Source organism: Silurus meridionalis, chromosome 6, assembly GCF_014805685.1.
Source record: "Silurus meridionalis isolate SWU-2019-XX chromosome 6, ASM1480568v1, whole genome shotgun sequence".
Taxonomy (NCBI): domain Eukaryota; kingdom Metazoa; phylum Chordata; class Actinopteri; order Siluriformes; family Siluridae; genus Silurus; species Silurus meridionalis.
Genome location: NC_060889.1, coordinates 27,718,627 through 27,735,824, shown reverse-complemented (window position 1 = coordinate 27,735,824; position 17,198 = coordinate 27,718,627). Strand labels below are relative to the sequence as shown.

General features: G+C 40.0%; 1 protein-coding gene and 1 long non-coding RNA gene across 3 annotated transcripts in view; one reads left to right on the top strand and one right to left on the bottom strand.

The window, feature by feature from the left end:
- Nucleotides 1–12,811, top strand: part of LOC124387089 (tensin-3-like) — a 67,111-nt gene extending 54,300 nt beyond the window's left edge. For both annotated transcript variants that reach the window (XM_046851189.1, XM_046851188.1), the window contains 12 exons: nucleotides 707–790; nucleotides 2,888–2,999; nucleotides 3,523–3,950; nucleotides 5,029–5,115; nucleotides 5,283–5,414; nucleotides 6,835–6,930; nucleotides 7,043–7,120; nucleotides 7,365–7,442; nucleotides 8,248–8,416; nucleotides 9,028–9,096; nucleotides 9,628–9,657; nucleotides 10,678–12,811. In XM_046851189.1, coding sequence (XP_046707145.1) covers nucleotides 707–790; nucleotides 2,888–2,999; nucleotides 3,523–3,950; nucleotides 5,029–5,115; nucleotides 5,283–5,414; nucleotides 6,835–6,930; nucleotides 7,043–7,120; nucleotides 7,365–7,442; nucleotides 8,248–8,416; nucleotides 9,028–9,096; nucleotides 9,628–9,657; nucleotides 10,678–10,822 — 1,508 coding nt within the window. In that variant the 3' untranslated portion in view covers nucleotides 10,823–12,811. The remainder of the gene's footprint in view (nucleotides 1–706; nucleotides 791–2,887; nucleotides 3,000–3,522; nucleotides 3,951–5,028; nucleotides 5,116–5,282; nucleotides 5,415–6,834; nucleotides 6,931–7,042; nucleotides 7,121–7,364; nucleotides 7,443–8,247; nucleotides 8,417–9,027; nucleotides 9,097–9,627; nucleotides 9,658–10,677) is intronic.
- A 2,728-nt stretch (nucleotides 12,812–15,539) lies between these two features.
- On the bottom strand, nucleotides 15,540–16,881 carry LOC124387836. The gene is made up of 3 exons (XR_006926242.1): nucleotides 16,691–16,881; nucleotides 16,286–16,568; nucleotides 15,540–16,149 (listed from the first exon to the last, which is right to left on the bottom strand). It is a non-coding gene; the product is annotated as an uncharacterized LOC124387836 (long non-coding RNA).
- Nucleotides 16,882–17,198: the final 317 nt, after the last annotated feature.

The following is a 17,198-nucleotide window of genomic DNA, read 5'->3' as shown; positions in this document are numbered from 1 at the left end:
TTGGCTTCGAACCCAGAAATGAATTTCAGCACTAGACAGAATAAGATACAGTGTGTGTTGTAACATTTCTAGAGGAACCTTAAGGGTCTTCTCATCTCCAAAACTGGTAGTTTGTAAAAATACCAACCCTTAGAATCATCATAACACGCACTGACGATCATTGATGATGGTTGAACCTGGTGGTTCTTCAAAAAACTGGTACCACAAAACTAGAGGTCTTAGAATTAAATTATTTTGTCACCTGTTTAGTCTCCAAACCTTTTGGTACCACCTCGTAGTATATTTTTAAAGGAGGAGCAACACACGACTCGCTACATCGCTAAAGAATGCATTCAGGTCATCACTAGTTGGAAATAGTAATAGCTAAAGCAGCAGTGCAGCGTTCAGAACACAATCACGTCTGTCTGAGATTCCCAAACCATGATTCATGAGACAGTTCAGCAAAGTCAACACACTCGCTCCAACATGTCCCCCAACCACAAGTTTATCACTTTTCACAAGAAAGTTGAAATGGGAGGTGGTAGCTTAGTGGTTGAGGCATTGAACTTTGGATCTTAAGGTCATAATTTCAAATCCCAGCCACACCAAGCTGCCACATCAGGGCCCCTAAGCAAGGCCCCATAGCTGCTCAGTTGTGTAAATAATAAGAATAAGCATAAGAGCGTAAATATAAAACACAATCTCTCCATCCCTTTTGTCTCCACAGTGAAGAGCATGACAGAGTTCACGCACTTTGCCCAGACGCCATCTCCCACCATGCCCATGTTCGGAGCCTTCAGGACGGAGCATGGTAAGAAGCCTTTAAAGGTCACAGTAAAGGATCGTGGTTAGGTTTTTCTCTTACAGGAGATGAGATAGGATCTTAGATGGGCACAGCTAAGCAGTCTCAGACTAAACACACCACAAGTACAGACGCACACATACAGACACACACACCTATCCCGACCTAGCAAACATATGCAGTGTAAGAAGTTCCTGAGAAATGTGAAAGCTGATAGAGGAGCACCTGAAAGTCCCAATTTAGCAAGAAATTAACAGTTTACAACAGTGAAGATGTGAAGCAACATTTAGTCTATAAACATCATAATTATCATTATTATTATTATTGTCACAATTATGATTACTAAAACAAATCTATCATATTGAATTAAGTTTTAACAGAATTTTGTAGCTGGGACATTGTTTATCCAATTGAGAGATAAGCAAACGGCGAAAAAAGAATGGATGCATGGACGCATGGACGCATGGATGGATGAATGGATGGGTGGATGAATGGGTGGACCAGAATTTGTATACACCAACCACTACAGACTGGTTTTAAAGTGTGCAACAACCTTAAAGAGTTTAAACAAACATACAAACAAACAAATAAATAAATAGAGTTTTTAAATATAGTAAATAAAGAGTAAATAATAACACCATTGACTCAGCAGAGAGCAGAAGCAGACGTCTGAGAGGTGGCTTTATTGAAACGTCAAGCCTTTTGTCTGCACAGAGCTGAACATATGTGCTTCTTGACCCCTGACAAAAGGCCATGGTGGGAGGAAACCCACCTGCTGAACAATGGAGGAAAGAAAGTGCTCTTGTGTGACTTGTCCAGGCCACTTTGATTGGAATCTGAAAAGTTGGAGTATCCACCCCCTGCATTTGGAGAGACAATTCCCTGTGGGGCAATAAAGATTAAGATTATTCTAAAAGTACTTGCTGCTCTTTGAGAGGAACTGCTCTCCAGATTCCCTTTTTAAAGCGGTCCAGTGAAAACATCTCAGGGGTAACTCCTACTGTTAAAGAGCTCCTAATAGACTTGAGTGGCTGCATTTATTAACCAGAACAAATGCCTTCAAACATTGGTCATCATTTAGAAACAAACATGGAAGGAAGGACAATGGATAAGGCAGGGCTGTGCACAGATATTTTGGGGGCAATGGCGCAAAACCAAAAAAGGGGGCACTAGGGGGTGGGTGCTTGTTAATACAAATTATCCATATGTTACAAATATGTAATTAAAAGAGAAGACAGCAGATGCTGTAATAATTTTAGACTTTATTACAGGGTGAGAAGAGGGGTCCCTGGTGGTCTAGTGGTTAGAATGTGGCGCTCTCACCGCTGTGGCCTGGGTTCGATTCCCGGTCAGGGAACCAACCCCAGCCACTCTTAGTGCAAGTCCCAAGCTCAAAATGGGGAGGGTTGCGTTAGAAAGGGCATCCAGTGTAAAAATGTGCCAAATCAAACATGCGGATGGTCCGCTGTGGCGACCCCTAATGAGAGAAGCCGAAAGAAAGTTTTTTATTACAACTCAGCTAATGAGGGCACAGGGGCATTGGGCCACCCCCTGAGGATAATTTATCTTATAATTATCAGGTATTAGGCTTTGTATATCCCATCAATTTTAGCTGTGGTCAGAGCTCGGGGGCAGTCATCATACATCACCCCTGGAGCACAGAGAGTTAAGGGCATTGCTTAGATGCCCAAGAGTGGCATTCCTGTAAGTCTACGAACATATTAATAAGGCTCTGGTTTAGTGATCAGAAGGTTGGGGGTTTACCCTGTTCTCTGACCATAGCTTATAACACACTAAAAATTTTAAAGAATTTCACTATAAAATAAGCATCTTTAGGGGGACCTTGTATAATTCTTCCACCGTCATCCTTTATCGTTACTGCCTACATTTCAAAAGTTCTCACCCCATTGACAAATGACTTTTGACCCTCCTCTTGACACTTCTTAGAGTGACCGTTTTTTCAATTTGACTGTTTTGTCTGGCAAAACACAGCCTTGACCTTCGGTTATGTCACCATTGCATTGTGTTTCTGTAGCAAATGCTGTTAGCTTTGATGTCGTGTTGGCAAACAAATGCCTTTTACACCAGTTTTGCTGTTGATTTCAGATATGAGAGCTTTCACTGATATTATGGGACATGACGAGGGCAGAGTGAACGTGAATCACAGAGCCTTTAACCATGCTGCCTCCACTGGAGGAGTGATAACACATACAGGCAGGTAAGATCATTGATGGTGTTTTCACACACTTACACTAGTCTGTTTACAATCCCAGGTTTGCCCTCACATTTTCTCAAAACACATCTGCGCACTTGGATTGTAAAATGGCACTTGGTTCATCAGGTTTTTCAGGTCCAACACAGAAGGGGTTCGCTCTTTTTCAATGCCATTGTGGATGAAAACCCACAAATGCAAGCACTTATACCGAATTCAAACCTGATTAGAAAGAAAGAAATAGGCTTTTTACTTGTCACAGAATACTGCACAGTGAAATTCTTTCTTTGACTATCCAAGTGATGTTTAGAGGCAGGGGTCAACCATCATACAGCACCCCTGGAGCACATTGGGCCTTGCTCAAAGCCCCAAGGGTGGCAGTCTGGTAATACTTATCTAGGGTTGACAATTACATTAGTCATATTGGATACAGAGTATTTGACAAGATGCCACAGGATACATGGATACATTTTGTGGTCATGTGACCTATAAGCACTAAACAATCGTATTGTTGTCTTGTTCCCTCTAGCTCAGTCCAGATGCCTTGCTTAGAAGGGAGTCTACTCAATCACCACACCTCCATCAACAGCCAACATTCTGGTTCCATAGGCTACAATGAGAATTCACCTCCATTACACCATCCTCACCCTCACCCTGCCCCCAATGCCCACAGCTCCCCCCGGGGCAATCAGAGGACTCGAGTGGTACAGTACACTTTGAACTGCAGCCCAGCACTCAGTTTCGATGAGGAGTCTGACGGTCCAAGCTACACTCCCCAGCAGCCCCCTCTTCCTGAAAAGATGCGTGCCTCAAACGACTGTGAGCGTTCTTTAGGTTCTTCGTCTCCAGCACCTAGCGGATTCTCCAGTCCACACAGTGGAAGCTCGCTCTCTATTCCCTTCCCTAATTCACTACCTGAACTGCAAGCCAGAAGCAGTAGTGTCAGCCCTCTACCAGGTAAATCACACCTTTTTCCCATAAATCCCTGATTTTCTACATGTCCTGGGGTTTAAATGATATATCAATTATAGACTTCTCAGTACAGATGTTGGATGCTATGAATAATAACGAATGACATCTAGTATATCTTGCTTACATACAAAGAAAAGTCTGTAAGAATGTTTCCCTAGTATAGTAAGAGATTGTTAGACCAGTCAAGCCGTGGTTGAGGGTTTGTTAAAGCATTTCTGGTCTGTTTTTTTTGTGTTTTAAATCTGATCCAGTAGTTACAGGAAGCCAGTGTGGGAGTGTAGTAGTGGGGTGGTGGCAGAAAACCTAGGAAGATAGGAATCAAGTCTTGTGGCTGAATACTTGAGCAGTTGCAGATGTCAACCAAGTTGCAGTAGTCCAGTCTTGACATGACGAGGAACATGAACAAGCCCCAGAGTGCCCTGTATTGAAAATGAGAAAATCTTCAGAAATGAAAGAACTCTCCTGTAAAAGGAGAAGTTAACATTAGCAACGTGAGAAGTAAAGGACAGTCAATTGTCTATCGTTACCCCAGGGTCAGGTGGGATCGGATCAAGTTGTCTATAGTTCATTTATCTCCACCAGTTCTTGACTTGGATATAGATCACCTGGGATGAATAACAGTCCAGTTATGATTTATCAATTTATTTTAACCTTGACAGAAGAAGTCTCTAGTGTTAGGCAAGTTTTATGAAGGACAAAGAGGTTTACCTTGTGCAGTTTCTCAGTAACATGGGAAGAAGCTATAAATGGATAAAAAGTCACCTCGTCATCCCACCCCACTGTATATCAGTGAGGTAGTAGCTCAGTGGTTAAGGCATTGTCTCTGGATAGAAAGGTCACAAGTTTAAATCCCAGCACCACCTAGCTGCCATTGCTAGGCCTTACATTTAGCTCATACAACTAAGCAGCTATGGAGTTAAGGGCCTTGCTCAGGGGCTGGGATTTCAACTCACAACCTTTGGAGCCAAAGTCCAATACCTTAACTATTATGCCACCCACTCTTTATATTTCCCATCTGATTTCTTTCTTTCTTTCTTCTTTTTGTTTCACGGTTGTACCTTAGACGTCCTGGTGAGCAAGCAGGTGACTGTAAAGTTCGTCCAGGACTCTTCAAAATTTTGGTACAAACCAGACATCGCAAGGGAACAGGGTAAGGAGTTGAATTTTAGTCATGAACCAAAACCGGTGTAGAATTTAACTTGTGGTATGAGTTGAAGGTTAGATAGTAGATAAATGCTTTGCCTTTTATTGTAGCATATCGGATTTCAACTTTTTAACACCACTATGTGTGTGTATACATGATCTCTGTCTACACAGCTATCGCAGTGCTGAAGGACAAAGAACCCGGCTCGTTCATCGTACGTGACAGCCACTCTTTCAAAGGCGCCTACGGATTGGCTATGAAGGTGGCCACGCCTCCTCCTTCTGTGGTGCAGCAGAGTAAAAAGGGTAAGGATTGGCTATGGTGGATGTGGCATTGGTGTGTTTGTGTGTGTGTGTGTGTGTGTGTGTGTGTGTGTGTGTGTGTGTGTGTGTGTGTGTGATTTCCATCCCAGAGAGTTTTTCCATTCAGCACTGCTTCAGTGACCTTGGCTTTCTTCTCCTGCTGACATGAAAGAGTCCTTTTGTTGTCCTGAGTATTGAATACAACTCATCCATGACTCCAAGTGGAAACTGATAGGTGTTGCCTGGCATCGATACGTCCACCGCTTTGGTTTCGGCGCTCAAGGCATTTTTTTCCCCGTTTTTTGGGATATTGGCTTGTTCCAAAAAAGTCATTCATCTTTGCCATCTTTGGTTAGCTATACTGAATTCCATTATTTTATATAAAACTGAGAGGAAAAGTTGGTTTCTGTTATAAAGGTGTTTCTCCAATACACAATTCCAGGTTACTTTACTGAATCCAAGCTCATGATACAACCTGAAATGCAGATAGAAAGATATGACGACTTTCCAATTGGGAAAAAAATGAAAAGCTACAAACAAAAATAAATAAATAAATAGAAACAACTTGCCCTTCATTTGACTAAATCCTTATAATAAAGAACAGATAAATATTTTAAAATGGTATGACATCATGGTCACAAATTTAAAGAAAATATTGGTACAAAAAAGTGTGTGGGAAAGTTTGGTCAAAAGTTTGTGGACAACTGACTATAAGATTATCTGCTTATTAAACATCTCAGCCCACATTTGCTCTTATAATGAGCTCCACTTTGGGAAGATGTTCCACTACATTTTATGGTGATTTGTGTGAGACCTAATTTATCCACAAGGGTGGTAGTAAAGTGAGGTACTGATGTAGGGGAGATGAGGAGGCCTGGGGTGCAGTCAGTGTTCACATTTATCCTAATAGAGTTGGAGATCTATAGCAGGAGATCTTCTGCATCTTCCAACCCATGGAAGGAAAATCTTTATGAAGCTGGCTTTGTGCAAAGGGGCATTGACATGCTAGAACAGGTTTGGGTCTCACTGGGGGGATGAGAAAAATTCATGCTACAGCATCCAAAGACGTCCTACACAATTGTGTGACTCCAATATTTGGGAACGAACATGTGGATGGAAAAGTCGGGTGTCCGAATACTTTTGTTCATATAGATAGATAGATAGATAGATAGATAGATAGATAGATAGATAGATAGATAGATAGATAGATAGATAGATAGTGTGTGTGTGTGTGTGTGTGTGTGTGTGTGTGTGTGTGTGTGTGTGTGTTTCAGAGTGAAAGAGAGCATAGAAATGTTTGATAGGAAATATTGAGCATGAATATACCTGAATTTGCATTTGCTCAGTAAAAAAAAATCTTGGATCTCTCTCTCTCTCTCTTTCTCTCTTTCTATTTCTTTCACTCTTTTTTTCTCTTTCTCAGGTGGAGATTTATCTAGTGAGCTCGTCCGTCATTTCCTGATTGAGTGCACACCTAAGGGAGTTCGACTGAAGGGTTGCCCCAATGAGCCTTATTTTGGTAAATTATACATTATTCTATCCATCCATCCATCCATCCATCCATCCATCCATCCATCCATCCATCCATCCATTCATCCATTCATCCATGTGTGTATGTGTGTGTTTTGCAGGTAGTCTGACAGCACTGGTTTGTCAGCACTCTATCACACCATTGGCTCTGCCATGTAAACTCATCATTCCAGACAGAGGTAAGTAACCCAGGCAGTGTGACGCTGAGCTTCATTCATCACTACACCTCTTCATGTGAGCAAGTGGTCTATTAAAGGAAGTGGGTGGGGTTTATGTCACTCCTTCTTCTAGACCCTGAACAATTTCCACATTTGAATTTGTGTGTGTGTGTGTGTGTGTGTGTGTGTGTGTGTGTGTGTGTGTGTGTGTGTGTGTGTGTGTGTGTGTGCACGTGTGTGTGTGTGTGTGTGTGTTCTTCTTTAGATCCACTAGAGGACAGTGTTGAAGCAGCACCACAGTCCATCACCAACTCTGCAGCAGAGCTTCTGAAGCAGGGAGCAGGTGAGGGACACACTGAGCAACCTGTCCTACCTTTCTGCACATGACTCATTCATTCATCCATCCATCCATCCATCCATCCATCCATCCATCCATCCATCCACTTATCTATCATACCGCAGTTTATGTATCCATCAACTATTCATCCATACATTTATCATCCATTCAGCTGTTTATTTATTTGTTCGTTTATTCGTTCATGCATTCATTTGTTCATTTATTTATGCATGTACATTTTAATATATCCATCCATCCATCCATCCATCCATCCATCCATCCATCCATCCATCCATTCCACAGTTTATTCATCCATCGATCCATCCATCTGTACATACTGTACATACATTCATACATTCATCTATCCATCCCAGTTTATCCATTCATCAATCCATCCATCCATCCATCCATCCATCCATCTATCCATCCATCTATCCATTAATACATGCATCCATTCATCTGTTTCACAGTTTATTAATTCATTAATGCATCCATCCATACATCAATTTATCTATCCATACCACAGTTTATCCATCCATTCATCCATGCATCCATTCATCTATCCATCCTACAGTTTATCCATCCATCCATCCATCCATCCATCCATCCATCCATCCATTCATTCATTCATGATAAATAAATAGAATCAGTGAGGTCATGTCGATACAGCAGCAGGTATTATTTCTATTAATTATACCCTGATGAATTTTCATTCTGCTTTAAGTGAGACTTAACTCTCTCTCTCTCTCTCTCTCTCTCTCTCTCTCTCTCTCTCTCTCTCTCTCTCTCTCTCTCTCTCTCTCGTGAGCAGCGTGTAATGTGTGGTTCCTGGGTTCAGTGGAGATGGAGTCTCTGACAGGGTACCACGCCGTGCAGAAAGCCACCACAGACCTGCTGAGCTCTGAGCCTGCTCCCTCCTCCACTGTAGTGCACTTCAAAGTGTCCTCACAGGGCATCACACTGACCGATAACCAGAGGAAGTAAGTTTCCGTCTGTCTGTCTGTCTGTCTGTCTGTCTGTCTGTCTGTCTGTCTGTCTCTTCACACATATATAGATATTATAGATACTGTTCATTCATTTAATAGTCACTTATCCATCTATCCATTATTCATCTCTCCAATCTATTTATCTATTTGCTCATTCACACATCTATCATTTTTTGTTTATTCATCCAATCATCTGTTTAGCCACTCATTTGACTATCCACTAATTCATCTCTTTATTTATTAATCTATCTATTTAACATTCATCCACCTCTTTACTGTGTCTTCTATGTATTTTTAAACATTTGTTCATCCAACCATATGTTTATCTATTCATCCACTCATCCAACACTTTATCAACTCATCCTTCAATCCATTTTAAAACTTTTTATTTATCCATTTATCTATCCATCTATATTTCAATTCATCAACCCATCTTCTGTATAAACACCATCCATTTTCAAACATTCATCCAACCAGTCATCAATCCATCGGTCTGTCTGTCTGTCTGTCTGTCTGTCTGTCTGTCTGTCTGTCTGTTCCCATGTCACATTAAAAAGCATAAACACATTTTCCTGACTGACATATTTTTGATGTTTTCCCCACAGACTGTTCTTCAGGAGACACTACGCTGTCAACACCGTTATATTCTGTGCTCTGGACCCCCAGGACAGGAAGTAAGCACAAAAACAAACCACAACATTAAACACAACTCCAACCTGCCATTCCTTTTTTTTGAGGTGGATTGCATAAGTATTTACCCCCTGTTTTTATACATTTTAAATGGTTTATATGCTATCAGTGTGCTTGAGGGTTCCTTAGCTTCCTGGTTGCTTCTCTGACCAGCCACTTCATGAGTTTAGTTTTTGGTGTCACAAACTAGGCTGTACTGGTTTGTACAAGATTCACGGATAATAATTATATCAATAAAACTTTATCCTAAACTCATCCTGTGACAAAGCAGGTGCTAAAACTGGTAACTAGCTGGCTAGCTAGCTAATATTTATGATAATTAGGAAGAAAATATGGGTGTTCAAGGACATAATATTTATATAGAATTATAAATGATATATTCTGCCATTTGTTCAAAGGTTCTAAAGATATTCCTTGAGCAGTTTTAGTTATACCATTAAAAACAAACCCAAACAATTGGATGGTTCTGCTAGGGATCTGGTGCTAACATGGATCTCAATTGTGTTTATTCTCAGGTGGAGACGAGACGGATACCCATCAGCTAAGTAAGTGAGATCTTCATCTTCATAGCATGGATATGATCCTCTTTATACATTCTGCTATACTTTTAATCATTTGTGTTCGACGGCATGAATTAGCATCGAAGAACAACATGAAAGTGTAAGAAACGTGTATCACAAGTTTTCTGTGACGTTTATTTACAATTGATGGAAGGAGTCTCCAGTGTAAAAACTAATTTTGTGTACAGGGGCATTGTCATGCTACAACAGGTTTGGATCTCCAGCAACTGTAAATTTATTGTATTACTTTATTACTTATACACTGTGGCTCATATTTATTCATAAAACAAATTTTTGATCAGTAATTCAAATTTGTGTGATTTGAAACAAGTGGGTTTTTTTTTACCTTTTACATTTAATGTCATTTATCGTCCGTGTTAATGTCTTTCTGCTGAAATAAGAAATTGAATACATTATTTGACTTTAAAATTTATTTCAGAAAAATATTCAGGTCGATATTCCAAATAAATATTTTGGTAAATGTTGTAAATAAATATTTTGTTAAACATTTAAAAATAATAATTTTTTTAAATTATATGATTCAATATTTTGGTAAAAATTTCGAATAAACAATTTGTTAAACATTTCGGTATTTTGGTGAATACTTTGGTAAACGTTTACAAATAAATGTTTTTTTTTTATTGAAAACTTATTTGGTTAAATATTTAGAATAAATATTTTATAAATTTTATGAATAAATAAATATTTCAAAGAAATGAATATTTTCGTAAACATTTTGGATCAATAATTTAATAATAATAATTTAGTATTTTTGTGAAAATGTAGAATAAATACTTTGGAAAACATCTAGAACATATATTTTGTTAAATGTTATTTATTTCAGTAATTATTCTTTTAAATAAATATTCTGGAAAACATTTGAAATAAATACTTTGTTAAACATTAAAATGAATACATCATTTTCTACATAAATATTTTGATGCGTTTTCTATTCTAGTAAACTGTCAGAATAAATTCCCTGATAAATGTATTTTTGTTCTGCAGGATTTTTGGTTTCGTGGCGAGGAAGACGGGCAACGGCATGGACAATGTGTGCCACCTGTTTGCCGAACACGACCCTGAACAGCCGGCCAGCGCCATCGTCAACTTCGTCTCCAAGGTCATGATCGGCTCACAGAAGAACGTCTGACTTCAGTTTGACGTCTTACCCAGGAAAGCTCTATTTTTCTCCTACATTTCCTCTGCTATTGGACCTTACTGATGACACAAGGTGAGCATGTGCTAGATGGCCATGAACTTTGGATCTGAGGAGGACGGACTCGTACCAGGAAGCTAAAGCGAGAATAAAGTGTGCTGCTAATCAGCTTTACAATACAACTGTCTGTTCGTTGTCGTGTATATTGTATATGTATGTCATGGTATCTAACCGAACTGTATTTATTATATTGTTTGGATTTGAATAGTCAGAATTTCAGGATATAAACTCTGTGATAGTCTTAAGAGTGTGGGACATTAAACTATATGAACAAAACTATTTGGACACCTGACATTTTTAGCCGAATGTGGTTCCTCCCTAAATTTTAATTCCTCCCCTCTTCCTTCCTGAACTCGGAGACCCAAACAATGCAATTGTGCACAAGCTCCGTGAAGATCTCCTGCTATAGAGCTCTAACCCTATTGAACCATGAACTAGAAAAAAAAAATCAAAATCAAAACTATATACCAGGAAATCTAACTGCACCTCAGATCTCCTCACCATTGTCCCTAAATTGATCTCCACAAAATCTAGTGGAACATCTACCCAGAAAAATTGAGCTTATTATTAACAGTAAATGTGGAATGGGATACTCAAAAAGGAGCACATACCCATCTTATGGTCAGGTGTCCCAATACTTTTGTCTGTACAGTAGTGTATATTTGTTGATGATATAAGTCTTCTCTAGCTTTTCCTTGGAACTTTACTACTGACCATCTGGAGATGAACAGCACACACACACACTCAAAGCTGGAACACACACATATATATATAAAGAACTCTGTGTGTAGATATAAAGGGCAATCAGGAGTAGTATTTTAAGCAATATGAATATTTTTATGCAGCTTTTAGCTTCTTTTTTTTATATATATATTGTTGGTAGATGAGGGTTTCATCCAGGCTTTTCTTCTTTTTTAGCTTTCTGAAATGTACCTAGTAGTTATGGGTTTGAAATTCAGTTTCTGAAGCGTGTTAAGTCTCTGGGTTACTGATTACAAGGTCGGTGGTTGAAGATAACCAACCACCAAGTTATAGCAAGGCCCCTAACTTTTTTGCTCCAGGGGCGCTGTATCATGGCAGACCCTTCGCCCTGACTCTGGCTTCCTAACAACCTGTAGGGGGGGTGTTAAAGCTAGTTGCATGTTAGCATGCTAGTTAGCATGCTAGTTAAAGCTGCTAGTCAAAGTATTTGATAGCGAATTGTTTATTATTATTATTATTATTATTATTATTATTATTATTATTATTATATATAAATAAAACCGGTCACTAAGGGTATGATCAGGAATTTCACACTTCTAGCTTTAGTTTTTCCTCAGACATTTCCATATTTTTCTGGAAGCTAATGCCATCTAAAAGAATTCATAAATTGATCCAGAATGTCAAATTTCATTCGAGGGTAAAAAAAAACACTTCATGCTTATTTCTGCCTATGCAAGATACAAGGGCTGAATGCTAATTCACGCCCTCGAGGTATTTTTTTAAGGATAATATTCAGATTTTAGCTAAAAACTTGGACCAATAATGTTGATGCAAGTTATTTTTTCCATGTTTGTTTGAAAGCATACTAAAAAAAAAATCCCTGTATTTTTCTATGTAAACTTTAATATATTCACTATCCAGTGGCTTTGTTACACGTGAACAGGATGCTAATGTGCCTTCGTTGTTTCTGCGTTTCTTGTTGATATAAAAGTTATAATCTGAGCGTTTTTTTTTGTGCTCGGATTGCAGTATTGTGTACGTGTTATGTATAATCGTTAATGCTAGGTTATTTACAGCGTATCTGCTCAACCAGGTCATGGACAATTGTTTATTTTTGATGCTGCTTTGTTACTGCGATTTGATGTGATGTGACGGACATCATTAACAGGATTTTAGATCAGTTCATCTCTCAGTAAGACAATAAAACTGAAAATATGTAAACGCGTGTGTTTAGTTTGTTTTTGGGTCTTAAGTGAAGGGACATTTTCATGCTAACGCATCCAAAGATGTTCTATACAATTGTGAGGAAAAATCAGGTGTCCCAATTCTTCACAAATTAGTATTTGAGGGAAAACTCAAGATCGTATGCTTGGGATTTAACTCAAGATCGTATACTTGAAGGTTCCCTCAATTCTGACAAGTAATTCGTGCTACCATTCATATATATATATTAATCTGTAATTTGTTCATGGAATATTCAGGATGTCCCAAAAAAAAAAAACAAGAACAGGGTTTCTGCAGGTTTCACCAAGTCAAATTTAGGACTTTTTAAGACCTTTGGAAGACAAATTGAAATAAAATCTATAAGAAGAATGAACCTATATCATAACATTAAAAGCACACAAATACATTATTAGCAATTTTCCTTAACTGAGCCCTAAATCCATTATTCCCAAGCCAAGTATTGCTAAATGTGCACTTTCACATAGTTTTGAAAGTTTTCCCATCGCTTCACTTTTTCACATTTTTTCAGAATTCTACAAAACCCCATAATGAAAACGTGAAAGAAGTTTGTTTATAACTGTTTGTAAATGTATATGTATAAATCACATGTACATAAATATTCACAGTCTTTGCCATGACACTCAAAATTGAGCTCAGGTGCATCCTGTTTCCACTGATCATCTCTGAGGTGTTTCTACAACTGGATTGGAGTCCACCTGTGGTAAATTCAGCTGATTGGACATGATTTAGAAAGAAACACACCTGTCTCTAGAAGGTCCCACAGTTACAGTGCATGTCAGAGCACAAACCAGGTCATGAAGTCCCAGGAACTGTCTGTAGACCTCAGAGACAGGATCGTATCAAGGCACAGATATGGGGAAGGGGACAGAAACTTCTGCAGCATTGAAATCCCAATAAGCACAGTTGCCTCAATCATCTGCAAATGGAAGAAGTTTGGAACCGGCTGGCTAAACTGAGCGATCGGGGAGAAGAGGTTTAGTCAGGGAGATAAGTAAGAACCTGATGGTCACTCTGAAAAAGCTCCAGCGTTTCTCTGTGGAGAGAGTGTGATAGAAAATGCTAAATTAACTCTGTGCATCATTTATAACTTGACCTTGTTAAAGGATTGCATATTTATTCCTATGAGTTGAGTTTCTGTTCCGTGTAAACGTGTACGTGCAACACCCCTGGACATGAGGTCTCAGTTGAAAAGAAGGAACAAAGAATCACGGTTGTGACCAATGACGAGAGTTGGAAACATTTGGTCCAGGTGTGTGTGGTGTGTGTGTGTGTGTGTGTGTGTGTGTGTGTGTGTGTGTGTGTGTGTGTGTGCGTAACTAAGATTCCATCTGTAGAGTACAGAATAAACTTTACTCATTCATTATTTCTCTCTGTTTAATCATTTTATTAGTAGAGACTTAAATTTCTAGAAAAACAACCATTTCTGCAGCACTTCTACAATCAGGTATGGTAAAGTGGCCAGACGGAAGCCACTCCTCAGTAGAAGGCGCATGAAAGCCCACTTGTAATTTGTCAAAAAGCACCTGAATGACTCTGACTATCAGAAACAAAATGTAAACTCTTTGGCCTGAATGCCAAATGTAATGTCTGGACTAAACCAGGCACCCCTTATCACCTGACCAATACCATCCCTACAGGGAAGCATGGTGGTGGCAACATCATGCTGTGGGGATGTTTTTCAGCAGCAGGAACTGGGAGACTGGTCCGGATCGAGAGAAAGATGAATGCAACAATGTACAGATTCGCCTTAAAGGAAAACCTGCTCTAGAGCACTCTGGACATCAGATTGGGGGCGCCAGTTCATGTTCCAACAGGACAACGACCTTAAACAGACAGCCGAGATAACAAAGGAGTGGCTACAGGACAAGTCTGTGAATATCTTTGAGTGGCCCAGCCAGAGCCCAGACTTAAAACTGAGTAAACATCTCTGGAGAGATCTAAAAAAAATGGCTGCCCACCAACCCTCCCCATCAAACCTGATGGAGCTTGAGAGGTTCTGCAAAGAAGAATGGGAGAAACTGCCCAAAAATAGGTGTGTCAAACTTTTAGCCTCATAAAAAAGACTTAAGGGTGTAATTGGTGCCCAAGGTGCTTCAACAAAGTATTGAGCAAAGGCTCTGAGTATTTATGTTACATGGACATTAGAAAATTAAGACCTGTTTACAGTTTTTCTCAAATGCTAAAACACATTTCACAAACGTTTCCTCCATGTTCCCCAATGTCTAAACACAACACCCTTTTCTAAAGCTACATAAACACAACCACACCTTCTCACTTCAAAACTCTAACTTTCACACCAAAAGAGCAGCTCAAAGCTTTCAAAAATGTGAACACTATACACATCATTACACACTACAGCAAAACAATTGAAAACACAATGCTCAATTTGTGAGAAGGTTCTTTGTTTCATAACTGCCAATGCATATTTTTGAAACTTTACAGTAATGGATGTTCTTAGATCTCTGCAGAGGATTAGGCATTTAGATTTGAGAGTTTCATATGAAGAGTATAAATCTATAGTAAATTCTGCATGTACACTACTGTAACACAACTCAATGCAAAAACAGAATCTATTGCACACAACAGTACTCTTGAAAACATGATCAGGGTGTGAAGTTTTTTAATTTACTTTATTCACACCACACACACACACCACAATCACTGTGTGGCATCATGTCGCTGAGCTGCATCAGGCCACATCACCTCGTCCACATCGCAGGCTATATTGTCTCTTGCCAGGCACCACAGGATAAACGCCCTGGAATGGCGAATCCATCCTTGGAAGGCCTCCACTGGGATGTCAACACAGGCCAGCTCCATTGCCCTTAGGAGGTCCTCTCTCGTGTATGGTTGTCTGTCATAAACCTTCCATCTCCATGATGAGAAGAACTCCTCTATAGGGTTCAGGAAAGGGGAGTAGGGTGGCAGACAGACGTTTAAAAAGTGGTTACTGTTGGTGGTAAACCACTCTCTGATTTGGTTTGTTTTGTGGAAGTGTACATTGTCCCAAATGATAACATAAATTTGATGTGCGGGCCCAGGATGGTGTTGTTGGCGGTCTTTTAGCTCCCCTAGGAAGGTGAGGAAACGTTGGGTGTTGTAAGACCCAAGGACAGCATGCCGGTGGACAAGCCCCTCCAAACCCATGGCTGCACAAAGAGTAATATTACCCCCCGTTGGCCAGGAACCTCAGTGATGGCTCTTTGGCCAATGATGTTACGGCCTCTTTGCCTTCGTTTCTGCAGGTTTAAGCCAGCCTCATCCAGAAAGAGGTACTCATGAGGTCTGGCCATCGTGTCCAACTGTAATATCCTCTGTGAAAATGTGAAAGTGCACAGGTGTTCAGAACAACAGTCAATCAGGTAGCACAGTATTGTCCAGAAGTAATGTAGGCCACTGAGGAACACAATATGTCCACTAACTGTACTGTGAACATGGATGTATACTTACTTGCACATACTCGTAACGTAGGTCTTTGTGTCGCGCAGAGTTGCGCTCAAAGGGAACCCTTTAGACCTGTTTCATCCGCATCTTTTGGCGCCGGAGAACTTGGCCTATTGTGGACAAGCTGACATCATCAATGCTCTCAAAGTTGACATTATCGGCAATGACTTTGTCTCTGATCTCCCGAAGTCTAATGAGGTTGTTCTCACGAACCATATCCACAATGAGGGTTTCTTGTGCCGCTGTAAATATGGCAACCCTCTCAACTCTATGTGGCATTCTTTCAACTCTAAAGAAAGAAACATGTGTTGTCAGTTTTACAACACAGTTACAACTGATTAGAAACCAATAGACTACTTTCACAGGCTTGTAGAATTGTATTGTGACAAAGAAAGCAATAGAGTACAATACCTGTTGTGTTGTCTGAATGCCCTGATAATGGTGGCCATGGTGAACCTACTCAGGTTTGGACGGACTCGTAGTCCTGCTTCAGGAGAATGAACATGGTCAATGACTGTTGCTTGCATCTCGTCCGTAATGATGGTGCGAGGTTGTCTTGCTCTCCCTCCTGGACCTTCTCCTCTCCCTTATTGGCCTGCTCCTCTTCCTCCTCTGATTTGAACTCCTCTTCCTCGTTGGCCTGCTCCTCTTCCTCCTCTGATTTGAACTCCTCTTCCTCGTTGGCCTGCTCCTCTTCCTCTACTGATTTGAACTCCTCTTCCTCGTTGGCCTGCTCCTCTTCCTCTACTGATTTGAACTCCTCCTCCTTGTTGGCCTGCTCCTCTTCTTCCATGGCCAGCTCTTCTCCCTCCTCTGACTCGAATTCCTCTTGATCTGACTCGAATTCCTCTTCCCCTGACTCTGCCTTCATCCATTGTGTTTGTTTGGAATCTTCAGCAAACTGTGCACTCTGAACTTG